This window comes from Primulina eburnea, chromosome 5 (assembly GCF_022965805.1).
Source record: "Primulina eburnea isolate SZY01 chromosome 5, ASM2296580v1, whole genome shotgun sequence".
NCBI classification, from domain to species: domain Eukaryota; kingdom Viridiplantae; phylum Streptophyta; class Magnoliopsida; order Lamiales; family Gesneriaceae; genus Primulina; species Primulina eburnea.
The window spans coordinates 12,131,465-12,145,097 of record NC_133105.1 but is presented as its reverse complement, the minus strand read 5'-3'; the positions used below and the strand labels follow the sequence as shown (position 1 = coordinate 12,145,097).

The 13,633-nt window shown below is 36.5% G+C and overlaps 1 protein-coding gene across 2 annotated transcripts; it reads left to right on the top strand.

Moving 5' to 3' along the window:
• The first annotated feature begins 1,050 nt into the window (after window positions 1-1,050).
• Window positions 1,051-12,974, top strand: LOC140833019 (E3 ubiquitin-protein ligase PRT1-like). Of its 2 annotated transcripts, XM_073197387.1 has the most exons (8): window positions 1,051-1,147; window positions 1,300-1,411; window positions 1,705-1,733; window positions 1,840-2,019; window positions 3,948-4,328; window positions 4,408-4,593; window positions 11,245-11,375; window positions 12,300-12,974. In XM_073197387.1, the coding sequence occupies exons 2-8, from the start codon at window positions 1,338-1,340 to the stop codon at window positions 12,708-12,710; spliced, it is 1,392 nt and encodes a 463-aa protein (XP_073053488.1). In that variant the 5' UTR covers window positions 1,051-1,147; window positions 1,300-1,337; the 3' UTR covers window positions 12,711-12,974. The 2 variants fall into 2 exon arrangements, with proteins under 2 accessions (XP_073053488.1, XP_073053487.1); XM_073197386.1 differs by lacking the exon at window positions 1,051-1,147 and having other exon boundaries at window positions 1,154-1,411.
• The last annotated feature ends 659 nt before the right edge of the window (window positions 12,975-13,633 follow it).

Sequence of the window (13,633 nt, the reverse complement as noted above, 5' to 3'; positions counted from 1 at the left end):
TTTTTAATGAATAAAAATCTATAGAGATTTTTAATAAAATTGTTAATATTTAATTTCACGCTTTTAAAATAATTATTAAAAAAAATCACAACGTTAATTTTTTTAAAAAATCCTCAACATCCGTGGAGGTCCATATTTAAATTATTGAAGGATTGGATCAATCGACATACCCAACTAAAATTGACAACTTATCTCCAACCGAACAAATTAAGATAGAAAAATATATGAGCATAGATATTAATTTACTATGACAAAATTTGTGTGAGACGGTCTCACGGATCGAATTTGTGATACATATATTTTATTTGGATCATCCATGAAAAAATATAATTTTTTATGCTAAGAGTATTACTTTTTCTTGTGAATATGGTACCCGTCTCACAGACTAATATCCGTGAGAGGGTCTCATATGAGACCCACTCATTTACTAAACTATCAATTTAAAAAAATCAGGTGCCTTTGATTAATAATAATATGAAACGATTTCAAATAGTTGCATAACTATCAATAAAATTATTTAATAGCAATTATATATATATATATATATATATATATATATATATATATATATATATATATCAATATCATAAATTAAAAATAATATCAAGTGCGGAAAAAAATAAAATATATATTATTATTTTGATATATATATATATATATATATATATATATATATATCAATATCAGAAATTAAAAATAATATCAAGTGCGGAAAAAAATAAAATAGATATTATTATTATTTATATATATATCAATATCAGAAATTTTATATATATATATATATATCAATATCAGAAATTAAAAATAATATCAAGTGCGGAAAAAAATAAAATAGATATTATTATTATTTATATATATATCAATATCAGAAATTAAAAATAATATCAAGTGCGGAAAAAAATAAAATATATATTATTATTATTTAAGTTAATGGAATGGAAAGACAATCGAATTATAAAAAATCAAAAAAATAACAGTATCTAAATTTATTGAATCCAAAACAATTTACATAATTTAAAATTCGTTTTTTTTCTTTTAATTAATTAATTTATTTATTATTGAAGGGAGGACTATTTAAAAATCGATTTTGGGTTCAACATTCAATTCTTGGCGGCCGATTAAAGCCCAGAATGCGAGTCCACTGATTGTACGGCATCCCCAAATTCCAAATTGATTTTTTCTTCTAATTTTTTGCCGTAGTTTTTCTGGGATATTATCTGTTCTTCATTCGAATTTTTGCAAAATCGCCCTTATCCATTTCGATCCTGACTGATATTTATGATTATTTTGCTCATACAGAACGTCTCTTGTTGTGTTTTGGACAATTATTAATAATAATGGAGAGCAAAGAAGATTCTGCCGAATTAGAGTGCGAGGAATTTCCGGATGAATTTCAGTGTTGCGTGTGCCTGTAAGTATTCTTATGAACAGACACCAGATGCTTGGTTTTAATTTTTATTCGTTGGGTTATGATAAATTTTATTATCAACATCTTCATGGAAAGTAGAAAAAGAATTGAATTTGAAGTGCTTTGTAGTTTGGTTCTGATTTTCAGTTGATAATTCTGCTTTTTGAAAATCGATGAACATAATGCTACGTTATCATTTATTTGTATTTACAGTTGATTTCTGTGTGTACATGGTATTGTGATGCTTGTTTCCATGATTGACCCCTGTTTTATTTTATTTTTTCTTGATTTTGCAGGGATATCATGTACAAACCTGTTGTCCTGGGTGAGTGGGTTAGAAAATTTTATATTTGTGTGTGTGGCTAAATCAGTACTTAGCATTTGCAATAGTTATTTGACTATGAAACTTTTCTTTATCTTTATGTTTTCAGCTTGTGGACACATTTCATGCTTTTGGTGTGTATTCAAGGCGATGGAAACTTTCCGGGAATCTCACTGTCCAGTCTGTCGCAGTCCATACAATCATTTTCCAAGGATATGTAAATTGCTGCATTTCTTACTTCTAAAGTTTTATCCAGCAGCCTATGCAAGAAGGGGAAGACAAGTTGCTGGTGCGTCTAGTTGTGAACACTGTCTGAGTTTTGGTGCCAGCTATTTTATCGAGTTACTAGTAATTATATGCTTCTGTTCTTTGACAGCCCAAAACTTGTGAAATCCTGGATGATAATTGAACACTGTTCACTAATTCTGTATAACAGACTCTAACTGAATTTGGAAGACTGGGTAACCAAATGTAGACCTTAAAAGAGGTACTCTTTTATGTAAGTTCAAGAGACTTGACAATTTTTAAAAAGATTCATATGCTTAGTGGGTTATATTGAAGGGGGAAATGGAGTGTGGTAGCGCAAAGGATCAAGTATCTTCTATTTATTTGAAATTTTTGATGTCTTAATTGCTAGTTTATTTTTTTCCTTTAAGTAAGATTTTAGCGTAACCATTTTCCATTTATTCCACACGCACTCTTGAGTATGATTTTCTCCAATCTTGCCCCTCAACAAATTTCGTTTTTTGCCACATTAAGTGTGTCTCACATTCAAATCTAACCATGAAATCATGAAAATGTTATGATTTACTTGTGTTTTTTGTTTGAACAACTCCTGAACTGAAACATGGAAGAACCCATTGTCATGGAAAGGGAACTCTTCCGGAATGAATTTCTTCATTGAACACCATCACACTTGCCTATGTACCTCATATCTATCCTTTATCCTACATGTCAGGCTCCTTTAGAGTTAATGTTGTAGTTCAGTGTAGTCTGAAGTTCTATTTTATGAAAATGTCATTTCAGCTGTACTACAGGATATGGAGACCAGATCCATTCAGATTTAGTTTTCAGTGTATTTAGATTGTTTATGGCGTCCTATTTTTTTATGGCAAAGCTTCCAAGTTCCAGTGACCTCCACCAGTGTGTTCCAAATCTAGCTATTCATTTTGGATTGCAAAATTTGAAGAATTTTAGCCGTACCATGCTCATGAAAGCATAATTTTTACTTTTCAAAAACACCATTGTGTGTAAATCTATTGCTATTTTTTTATTGGTGTACTTTTAGCAAGTACCTTGATAACTAAACACGATTCACCTATCTACATTGTTTTATTTCTATCCAAAAAATCTATGAAGAAATTTAGAAATCTTATGACATACAAATATCACATTTAAACTTTCAAATTGGAAAATCCAACCAATTAATCAAGAAATTCCGATACTTGTTTTTTTCACCTTCTAATACAAATTCATTTTTTTTCTAAGTTATTATTGATGTTAATACCAAAATCCAACCAATTAATCAAAAAATTATGATGCTTGTTTTATTTCCAATTTCTCATATAAATCCATTTTTTTAACTTTTTTATTTTTCTAAGCTATTATTGATGTTAATACCAATTTAAGTATGTTGAATTTTCACAAGATGTTATCAGCCAAGGAAAATGGATTTCTAATTTTATCTTTAAGTTATTAAATTTTTATATATTAAATATCATCATAATAGACATGATATTTAGCTCTCCAGCGATGTGTTCGCAATGGTTAACACGTTCTAGTTTTGTGATTCATTACTCGTAAAATATCTCTTATCGAATTTTTTTAGAGTAGCAACATTAAGTGTGATAGCCTAGTTAAAAGGAGAGAGGAAAAGAGAAAGAATTCTTTCTTTTGGGTACATTACTCCCTGGTTGAATATGTTTGCTTCACGCAATTTTAGATTTCAACAAGATCATTTGACCTCTTTGTTTTTGTGGTTTTTGAATACATTGCTCAGATATTGAATATGCTTGCTTTTCGCAATTAGAGATTTTCAGGATCCTTTGGTCTCTTGACTTGAAGGACAACATTAATTAGGAATAGGCAAATCCCAAGTCCAATTTCATTAATTTGTAATCACATCCTAGACAACACAGCTGAACATCTTTTCTTGAATGACATTTAGTGCTTGAATATTCAAATGTTCTGACGTGCTCTGCTTCTTAATTGCTTCAGAAGAAGAAAAAGAGTGTGGGCATGCATCTCCACAGTTTGATGATACATTAATTGATTCTGATTCCCATGAATTGACTGATGTTCAAGACACCTCTTCTACACTTCTGAAAGCTGCTACAGTCGAGCCTAAGGCCAAACATGGAAGTGATGATTCATCTGTTCGAGATTCCTTGGAAAAACCTTTTACCGGCGAAGATAATGTTGATTCTATCTCAACAACTTTGAAATCCCAAATTACTAGCTACCAGTCCAGGCGCGAGAATTATCTGGTCGCACAAAATGATACAAATGAAATACTCAAGCTGTTCCCTGTGTCTGTTTTTGAGTGTTCTGTGTGCAAGAATCTATTGTATCGTCCCGTGGTTCTTAATTGTGGCCATGGTAGGTCATTTTTACTTTTATCCTTCATGCGGAGGGGAAGATTTACAGCCTATATTAATTCAGTTATTTTCCTTTGCAGTTTATTGTGAAGCTTGTATAAATAGTCAACACGACAATGTTTGTAGATGCCCAGGGTGTCAATGCCCCCATCCAAATGGGTTTCCAAATGTCTGTTTGGTACTAGAGCATTTCTTGGAAAAGCATTTTCCCACAGAACATTCGGCAAGAGGAGAATCTGTTGCTAAAGTTCAACGTGCTAGCACATGTATGTCGATTTATCTTGTGTAGTTTTTTACTGATCATACAAACCATGATGCGAATTATTTTTTTTTTATAGGAAACGATATTATTTTATTTAATATAACTTGCTGAAAAGTACATCAGTGGACTAGAAGTTCACTGTCTTAGAGTTGCAACAAATGGTAAACTAGTTCAGTGATACACATATTCTCAATGTCTTATCAAATCTAAAGCTGATACATTCGAGAAATCTTTATGGTTTCCAATCCACATGGCAACGTTAATCTTGATCTTCTCCCAACAACTGTCGGTCTTGTCCTCAATGTCTTCAAAGATTCTTCTGTTTCTTTCCAACCAAACAGTCCAGCAAACACAAAGAACCGCGACTTGCCAAAAAGTTCTACCTCTAGTCCCAGTAAGCCGTCCCAAATCCATTTGTAATAAATCCTTCGTTGACCTCGGTATAACCCAAACCAATTGAAGTTCTTGTAACGCTCGAGCCCATAAATTTGTCGTGAATGAGCAGTGGATGAAGATGTGGTCTTGAGTTTCTACTTCATTTCTGCATAAGGCACAGCGGCTGGGGCAAAGTGCAATGCCTGGGCATCTTTTTTGAATCATCTCCGAGGTCGGAAGCTTACCCAAAGAAGCTGTCCAAGAGAATATCTTAATCTTGATTGGGACCGGTGTTTTCCAGATAGAATCATACAGGGAGAAAGTAGGAAATAAGGTATGAGGAAAGAAAGAATCGTAAAATGAATTGACAGAGAAAATACCCGAAGAATCCCCAGACCACTCAATCGAATCATCTACCCCTTCCACTAACCTCACCGATTCTAAGATACCTAATAGCTCCGACATCTGATCAATCTCTACATCTCTCAACCCTCTTCTAAACTGGAAATCCCAAGAATGATTTAATGAGATTGGATCGAAAATGGTAAAATATGAAATTGGCAAATTGTGTATCTGTGAAAGCTGAAACAAAGCAGGAAAACAATCTTTAAACGAGGAATCCCCCCACCATCTATCCTCCCAGAATCTCACCTTATTCTCTCCTCTAACTCTAATAGAGACCTTCTGTTTAAAAGTCGGGTATATTCTGGAAATAAACTTCCACGGGCATCTAAAAGTCACATTTCTTGCTAACCCCGCATCCCAACCATTCTCTTGTAACCCATATCTGCTAACAATTACTCTCCTCCACAATGTTCCTTCTTCATGGAAAAATCTCCACCACCATTTCCCAAGCAAGGCCTTATTTTTTAAACCAATTTTGCCCACTCCCAAACCCCCTTTCTCCTTCGGTCGGCAGACCTGTTCCCATGAAACTAAATGCATGTGATCATCTCCATCCGCTCCATCCCAAAGAAAATTCCTCGAGATCTTATCTATTGAATCGGCTATACTTTTGGGGATCTTAAATAAAGACATATAGTATATCGGAATGGAATTCAAAACCGACAGAATCAATGTCAATCTTCCCCCTTTTGACAGAAAAGCTTTCTTCCACGAACTCAATTTGTTTTTCATCTTAGCAACAACGGGTTCCCAAAACGATGCTCTCAACGGATTTCCACCCAACGGTACTCCCAGGTAAATAATTGGCCAATTTTCCTCACTGCACCCTAGGTGTTGTGCCAATCTTTCAACTTCTCTTTGGTCACGATTGATTCCTAACAACGCACTTTTCTCCCAATTGATTTTTAGTCCGGACATTTCACAAAAAGAATTAACCACTTGAACCATGAACTCTATGTGATCATCTTCCTTTCCGAAGAATAGTGTGTCATCAGCAAATTGGATGTGTGAGATCTCGATCCTTTCGGTACCAACCTCTATTCCCCTTACAAGATTACACTCTCTGGCTTTGTCAATCAGCCTTGCTAACACATCGACGACCAAATTGAAAAGAAAAGGAGATAGAGGATCTCATTGACGTATGCCCTTGGAAGCCCTTATTTTTCCTCTCGGCCGCCCATTAATCATGATCGAGAATGTTACATTCGAAATACAGCCTTGCATCTATGATCTCCATCTTCTTCCAAATCCTTTTTTCAGCAAAACGAAGTCCAAGAATTCCCAACTCACATTGTCATATGCCTTCTCAAAATCCAATTTCAACACCCATCCTTTTTTCCTCTTTTTCCTCCCTTCTTCTAACAGCTCATAGCAATTAATCCGCAGTCTAGAATCTGCCTGCCTTCAACAAATGCATTTTGTGAATTCGATATTGTATCAGCTATCACCTTCTTCAATCTAGCTGTCAAGACTTTTGCAATAATCTTGTATAAACTGGTTATAAGACTTATCGGCCTGTAATCCTTGACTTTAAATGAATCAGCTTTCTTCCTAATCAAGCAAATGTAAGTCTCATTCGTTGCTCCATTTATAATCCCACTTTGGAAGAAATCCTCAAATACCATCATAAGATCCATCTTAATGGAGTCCCAACACTCCTGAAAGAACGCTAAAGTAAATCCATCCGGCCTCGGACTCTTTCCTCCATCGCATTGAAAAACTGCTTTCTTGACTTCTTCCTCCGTGAATTTTATTTCTAACTCTCTACTCATCTCTTCTTCAATTGGGCACCATTCCACTCCTTCAATTCCCCAACTTGCATGTGCCGAGCAACTGTACAATTTGGTGAAGTAATCTAAGATGATTGAAACAATTTCTTCCTCGCTTGTTGTAATGGAACCATCATTGCGTTCCATTTTTTCAATGGTGCATTTGCTTTTACGGTAGCTTAGTAAAGAATGGAAAAATTTTGTATTTTGGTCCCCTTCTTTAATCCATTTGATCTTACTTTTTTGATAATGCATTTGATTCATCCGACTTATCCCCTTTTCTAACATCATCCTTGTTTCTTTTCTTTCAGTGATCACGTCCTCCGAACTCCTCCCCTCACTCTCCATTTTGTCAATTCTGCTGATTTTATTTGACAATTCTGCTACATTCATATCCACCCTGCCAAACACCTCTTTGTTCCATTTTTTAACTTCTCCCTTGATTGATTTTAGTTTCATCATGAAGCTGTAGCCTGGCCAGCCTTGAGAAATTGCATTTGACCACCACAATTGTGCCGATTGTTTGAATCTCGAATCTGTTAACCACACGTTTTCAAATCTGAATGGTGTTGGTCCCCATTTTGATTTTGTCAAATCAAGAACGAGGGGAAAATGATCTGATGTCATTCTCGGCAAAATTGATTGTCTGTAGTTTGGGAATATCTCCATCCACCCCGATGTAAACATGAATCTGTCCAGCCTGCAGCAAATTGGAGGATTCCGAAGGTTGGACCAAGTGATTTTTCCGTTCAGCAAAGGCGGATCGCATAATTCCAGTTCCTGTATCAAATTATCGAAGCAGGCCATACTCGACGTGGTTGAAAAGCTGTTGATTTTGTCTCCTGTTGATCTTACTACATTGAAGTCTCCCCCCAAGCACCATCTATGACCGCAAATGACACTCAGGCCAGCAAGTTCATCCCAAAAATCTGATCTAAATTTTGGTTGACATGGTCCATAAATAGCTGTGAACCACCATTCTGATTGAGTTTCCTTTTGAATAAGGATTGAAACCGAGAACTCACCGATCAAATTATCCTTAACCGCAATAACCCTTGGATCCCACATAATCAAAATACCCCCAGACCGACCCTCCGCAGGTAGGGTAACCCATTCCACAAATCTTGATTTCCAAATACTTGAAATAAATCTCCTATCCACCGTTAATCTTTTAATCTCCTGGAGTAGGATTAAATCTGGTTTTTCCTTGGTTAGTACGGCTCGAATTAACCCTCTCCTTGCTGCCGACCCACTCCCTCTTATATTCCATGAGAGAACTTTCATCGATTCACTTCAACTTCCCTGGGATTCTCTTTACCACTATCAACATGGCCTACCAACCTTATATCAGGCATAACCGACTCTTTTAAACCCACCTTCTCTACACCCATCCTTTCCAAGCACTCATTTTGTAATGCGTTTTTTGACTCCAAAATCCCCAGCCCCACATCTTTCTCTCCTTCAACCCCTTCCTCAAGATGCCCTAAGAATTTATTTCCAGATACACCCAACTTATGACCCACTGAAGAATCTCTCTGCCCAAACTTAACCTCTAACCCTCCCCCCAACCCAAGTAACGAATCTGAAACGTTAATAGAATGGGAAGAACAGTGGTGAGAAGAAGGAATGTAGGGTAATTTGCAAACCTTACTCGGAGATTCTTCAAAAAATTCGCCCAAATCATCGAATTCCAATGAATGCCTTGTCAGCTTATCCGATTGATCTGAGATATGACTTCCCGCGTCGCTGAACTCTCCACCTTCGTCTGAAATATCATCCCTCATTCGTTGATTAAGATTCTCCACCCAATATTCGTTCCCCGCAAGAATCGAATCTTTCTCGACATCTTCAATTGATCTCTTTGATGCTTCACCATTTTGCAAGCGATGTTTTCTGCTATAAACGAAATCAAACTGCCTATCAGTTGAGCATATGTCCGTGACTCGTGCCTGAGGGCTTGACGCTGGTGATACGGAGCTTTCTGTAGTTTCAATCTTCCCCTTCGTGAATTCAATCGCGTCTTTCGGCTTTATCTTTTTGAGAATCTTTAAATGTTTCCCTTGGTACCATGGTTCTGATGTGCAATTCCGTCCCTCGGAAATATCACCCCTGTCAGCACTCTGATGATCCTCTTTAAGTTTATTGTTGCAATTCTTCATCACTACACATTCCTTAGCAATCGTTGCAACTCCTTCTTTGGTTTGTGCTTGTATGAGAGTACTGTTGTTCATCCTTCATGGGTGAATGTCATGAGTTTCTTCAGCTCCTGCTTCTTTATCTTTTAATGTTGTCCCCCTACCCCATCCTGGCATAACTCGATCTCCGTTCACCACCGCTTGTGCATACGATCTCTTTTCGTGATGAGCATACGCTTCAATATTGACCGAGTCCACTAAGATCCAAATATTCAACGGGCCTCTAACAGTTTCAATAAGAAGATTTCTATTGATGAAACCTCCTTCCATTCCCATCACCTTAATCTTTGCTGCCGACAAGTCTTTGAGTAGGATGGTATCTTGGCTGATATTCAACAACCCTCCACATTGCTGACCAATGTTTTTGAAAAGCTCTGTTGACCATAGATCCCAAGGTATTCCCAGTAGGCGCACCCAGCTGTTGCAACATTCGTAAACTTCCTCCTCGGTGTTGCTATGCTGATTCCACCTCTCGAAAGACAATGTGACTCTGTTTTCAAGAAAAGACTTTTTCATTCGCAAATAGAACGACGCATCCTCTTCATTCTGTGGCCACCACACTGCTTTATTGGCTTGGAACGGAAATACTTCGATCTTTCTTTTAACTGCCTTCCCTAGTGCGTTGGTCACCATTTCCCATGATATATTGACGCAATCCTTTGTAATGATGATAGCTTTCCTCCATTCCTTAGACTTGCATTCTGGTAATTGATCCATACCTATGTCATCTGGAACTCCCGAGTCCTTGGCATTCTGCCTCAAGTGTCCACGCTGCTGTGTTTGTGTCGTAGTCTTCCTACCATCTTTAAAGCTCGATTTGTTATCCCATCGGTTTGTCGAAATTTGAGACAGAGTATTAGCCATCCATTTCCATCCCTCATTTAGTCGTCCACTTGGTATGATAATGCGTTGTGTCTTTCCTTTCCATACTATCTTAGAAATTTCTAAATAATTCCCTCGACCATTGACAAATTTCTGCATAGACATTACTGCTTCTCTACCTCTGAATCTATTGAACATGGTACCTGATTGTGGTTTGTTGATGTATTCCCATAGCTTCGCCAATGTCCAGTGAAAACTGTCGATATCCATTTCCAGAACATTACTTGCGTTCCTAGTCCTCTCTGTTATCAAGACCGTATTGCCCCTCCTTCCCAAACAGATTAAGAAGAGTTTTTGTTCTATTTTGATCTCACAACTGGGCTTGAAATAATTTCTGCTAATCTTTCGGTACATTTCGAAGATTTTGCAAGGTTCAGGGATATAGTACGGTGCGAAAAGGCTTAAGATAGTATTTGAAGGTAATCGGCTAGGTTAAAAATTAAAGGTGGTCGATTTAGTAAAGGTAGGCGATGGGTGGATTAAAGGGAAGTCTGAAAAAATGAAGGTGAATGGTCGTCGCCGACGGCCGATGGCCGGCGCCGGAGACGAAGGTAAAATCGATCGATGCTACTCAATGTTTGGCTGAGATGATTGGTTGGTTGGAAGACCCGGTAATTTGAATTTTGGGAAAGGACGGGAGCATTTTTGAATATTTCTCTCTCTACCTCACTCCGAATTATTTTTGTACCTAGCAGTTCACGTAATGCATCAAATATAGGTTTTTTTAATTTTCACTCTTTGTTCAGCATAATTCTTGCGAGTCATTGATTGATTACGACTACTTTGGTGCCATCTAACTAAGCCTTTAAATTTAGGTTTGTGAAATCTTCAAAATTGCTGTTCTAATCTCCAAATTTTTTTTAATATAAAATTTTATTGTAGATGTATGCATGTTCGATTCATCCTTATTTAGACCTTGTCGTTGCAGATTTTACTTTCTGGTATTTGTACATGATAGTTCACATGGTGTCTTGCTTCTTGTTTTCAATCTCATATGTTGAATTTCTCCCCTAACATTGTTGCCATCAGGTTTGACAGAAAATCAGGGGCATGCTGGTAATCACTCAAAAGTTCCTACAGATGTTTACTCATCTTGGTGGTCTAGTCCATCTTTCAATGGGCCAAAAGTTCATCCTGGAGTTGGCTGTGATTACTGTGGGGTAAAACAGTGTTCTCTTCGTTTTCTTTAATGTTTCTATCCCCATCGGCTAGCATTCATGACTCGCTAAAATTTTACCTCTCTAATGTGAATTTAGGAAAAGAAAGCTATTCGATTTTTATCAGGCAGTTAAGTTGTTTTTCAGCGTAAATCATTTACACTCTTATTGTTGCATCCTATACTTCATCAATTGGATATTTGTCTCTGTCTTATTTGGAGACACGTGGTGAACTCTCATTCAGTACATGTGATGCACAAACTTCCTATATTTGTTACAAGTAGAGTTGCATCACGTGTTGCAGAAGATTTGGAATGCTTATGGTATGTGTAATTTCATTTCTGAGGTTTTTGAAAAATATTTCCTGAAAATGTGTTTCCAGAGATTAATTGGAGAACATAATATATCTTTGGGTGATTTTTTACGAAAACAATTTCTATTATAGTGCCATCGTATATAAAAATGTGTTGGACTATTAATTGCATGCAGGCTTGTTTAATACTTGAAAATGTAATAGATCAAGTTGAAATATGCTATATAATATTGAAGTTGCTTTGTTTTTTATAGAGTTAATTTGAAAGCAATAATCTCTTTTTTGGGAAATTTGAGATTTGATGTAACCATATATTATAGTTGGATATTAGAAAGTTAATTTCACAATGATAAACTCGTGGGAGAATTGAGAATAGGTGGAACTATATTTTGAGGAAATAGATAAAACTATAGCCGTACTTTTTTTTTTCCAGTTCGAAACAAGTATTGCATTATGCTTTTTAGCCTTTTTTATCCCTCTGTCCTTGTTTCTGAGGGTTCTACCTGGCCAGTTCTCCAGAGTTTTATGTCTCAAGAGTCTAATTGTATAGTTAAGATGTCAATAAATTTTACCAAAACAATATTCCCTCGAGAAAAAATCCATTATTATTGCAGATGTGCCCCATTATTGGCGAGCGATACAGATGCAAAGATTGTGTTGAGAAAATAGGCTTTGACCTCTGTGAAAGTTGCTATGACAGTTCCTCAAAGCTTCCGGGTCGATTTAACCAGCAGCATACTCAAGATCACAAGTTTGTAATAGTGGAACCGTATTATCTGCGAGATTTAATACGGAGTCTTGGAGCAGAAGAATATGAAGGGTCTGACATTGCTGGCAGCAACCCAGACAATCTTGAAGTAGTTTTCAGGGTGCCCAGTTATTCAAATGATGCTTTCGAGGATCAGGTTGAGACTCCGACTTCTCTCCAATCATCAGATGATGATCCAGATGATCTACAACATGAAATGGCATTCCAGGATCCATTTAACCATCCTTCAGATGATCAAGGGGACCATGAAACCTGACAAAGACAGTGTGTGGATTATTTGACCGTGCTGATCAGTTTGGAATGCTCAAGTACGCTTGCCTTCAGATAATGATGCTTGAATTCATTGTCGGCTTGTTTAGTTTTTCAGTAAATGCTCTTTCACGATGACGTGAATGGAGCAATAAAAATCGTGTAAATTTCAGACTTGAGTTATGTGATGGGGTGAAATCAGGTCTACTTTCAGTAGTGTAAAGAACACTTTGAATTGATACAGCATACAATAAGTTGACAGAGTAGTACATCTCATTGTTTTCATGTTTCATGGTTTTAAAGCATTGAATTAACGTCTTGTTAATGTAGTTTAATTTTAGCTGGCGGCTGTTGCTAGACAATGCTGTGTATAAACGTGGTTTAATGATCAATGCAACTATCGTAGTTTGATCGTCTTAGAAATATGAACTATAATAACTTTATAAACGAGTAACTTCCTTTTGTACCTTTGTATTTTTTTTGTGTGTGTAAATTATTGTTTTTAGCAATGCCTATTTAGAAATGTTCAAAAGCTATGTTGATGGGCAGGGGCTCTAGCATCAACTCTAAGTATGTTTTCCTCTAATAATGTTGCTGGTTTTCAAGAATGTTGATCGTTTTTCATGTTTAAGTATGCTGTTGAGTGTAATTTTACTTCATATTATACATTGTACAATTCGTAACTTCAGTTTTGGGAAGCACTCTATACTTGAACACGGTGGGACGACTCCTGTTGACATTTTAACCGAGCTGTGAATCCAGTTGTGGTTTGGTGTTACTAGTTTCTCTCACATTGACTAAAGGATATCGGCCTAGCCGTAGGAACCAAAGAGGTTTATGTGGGAACAAGTTGAGGCCAGATTGCTGAGGTACTTGTAATAACTAGGCAGAGCACAAGCTGACACGTGCTTCTACCATGGTTTACAAAGG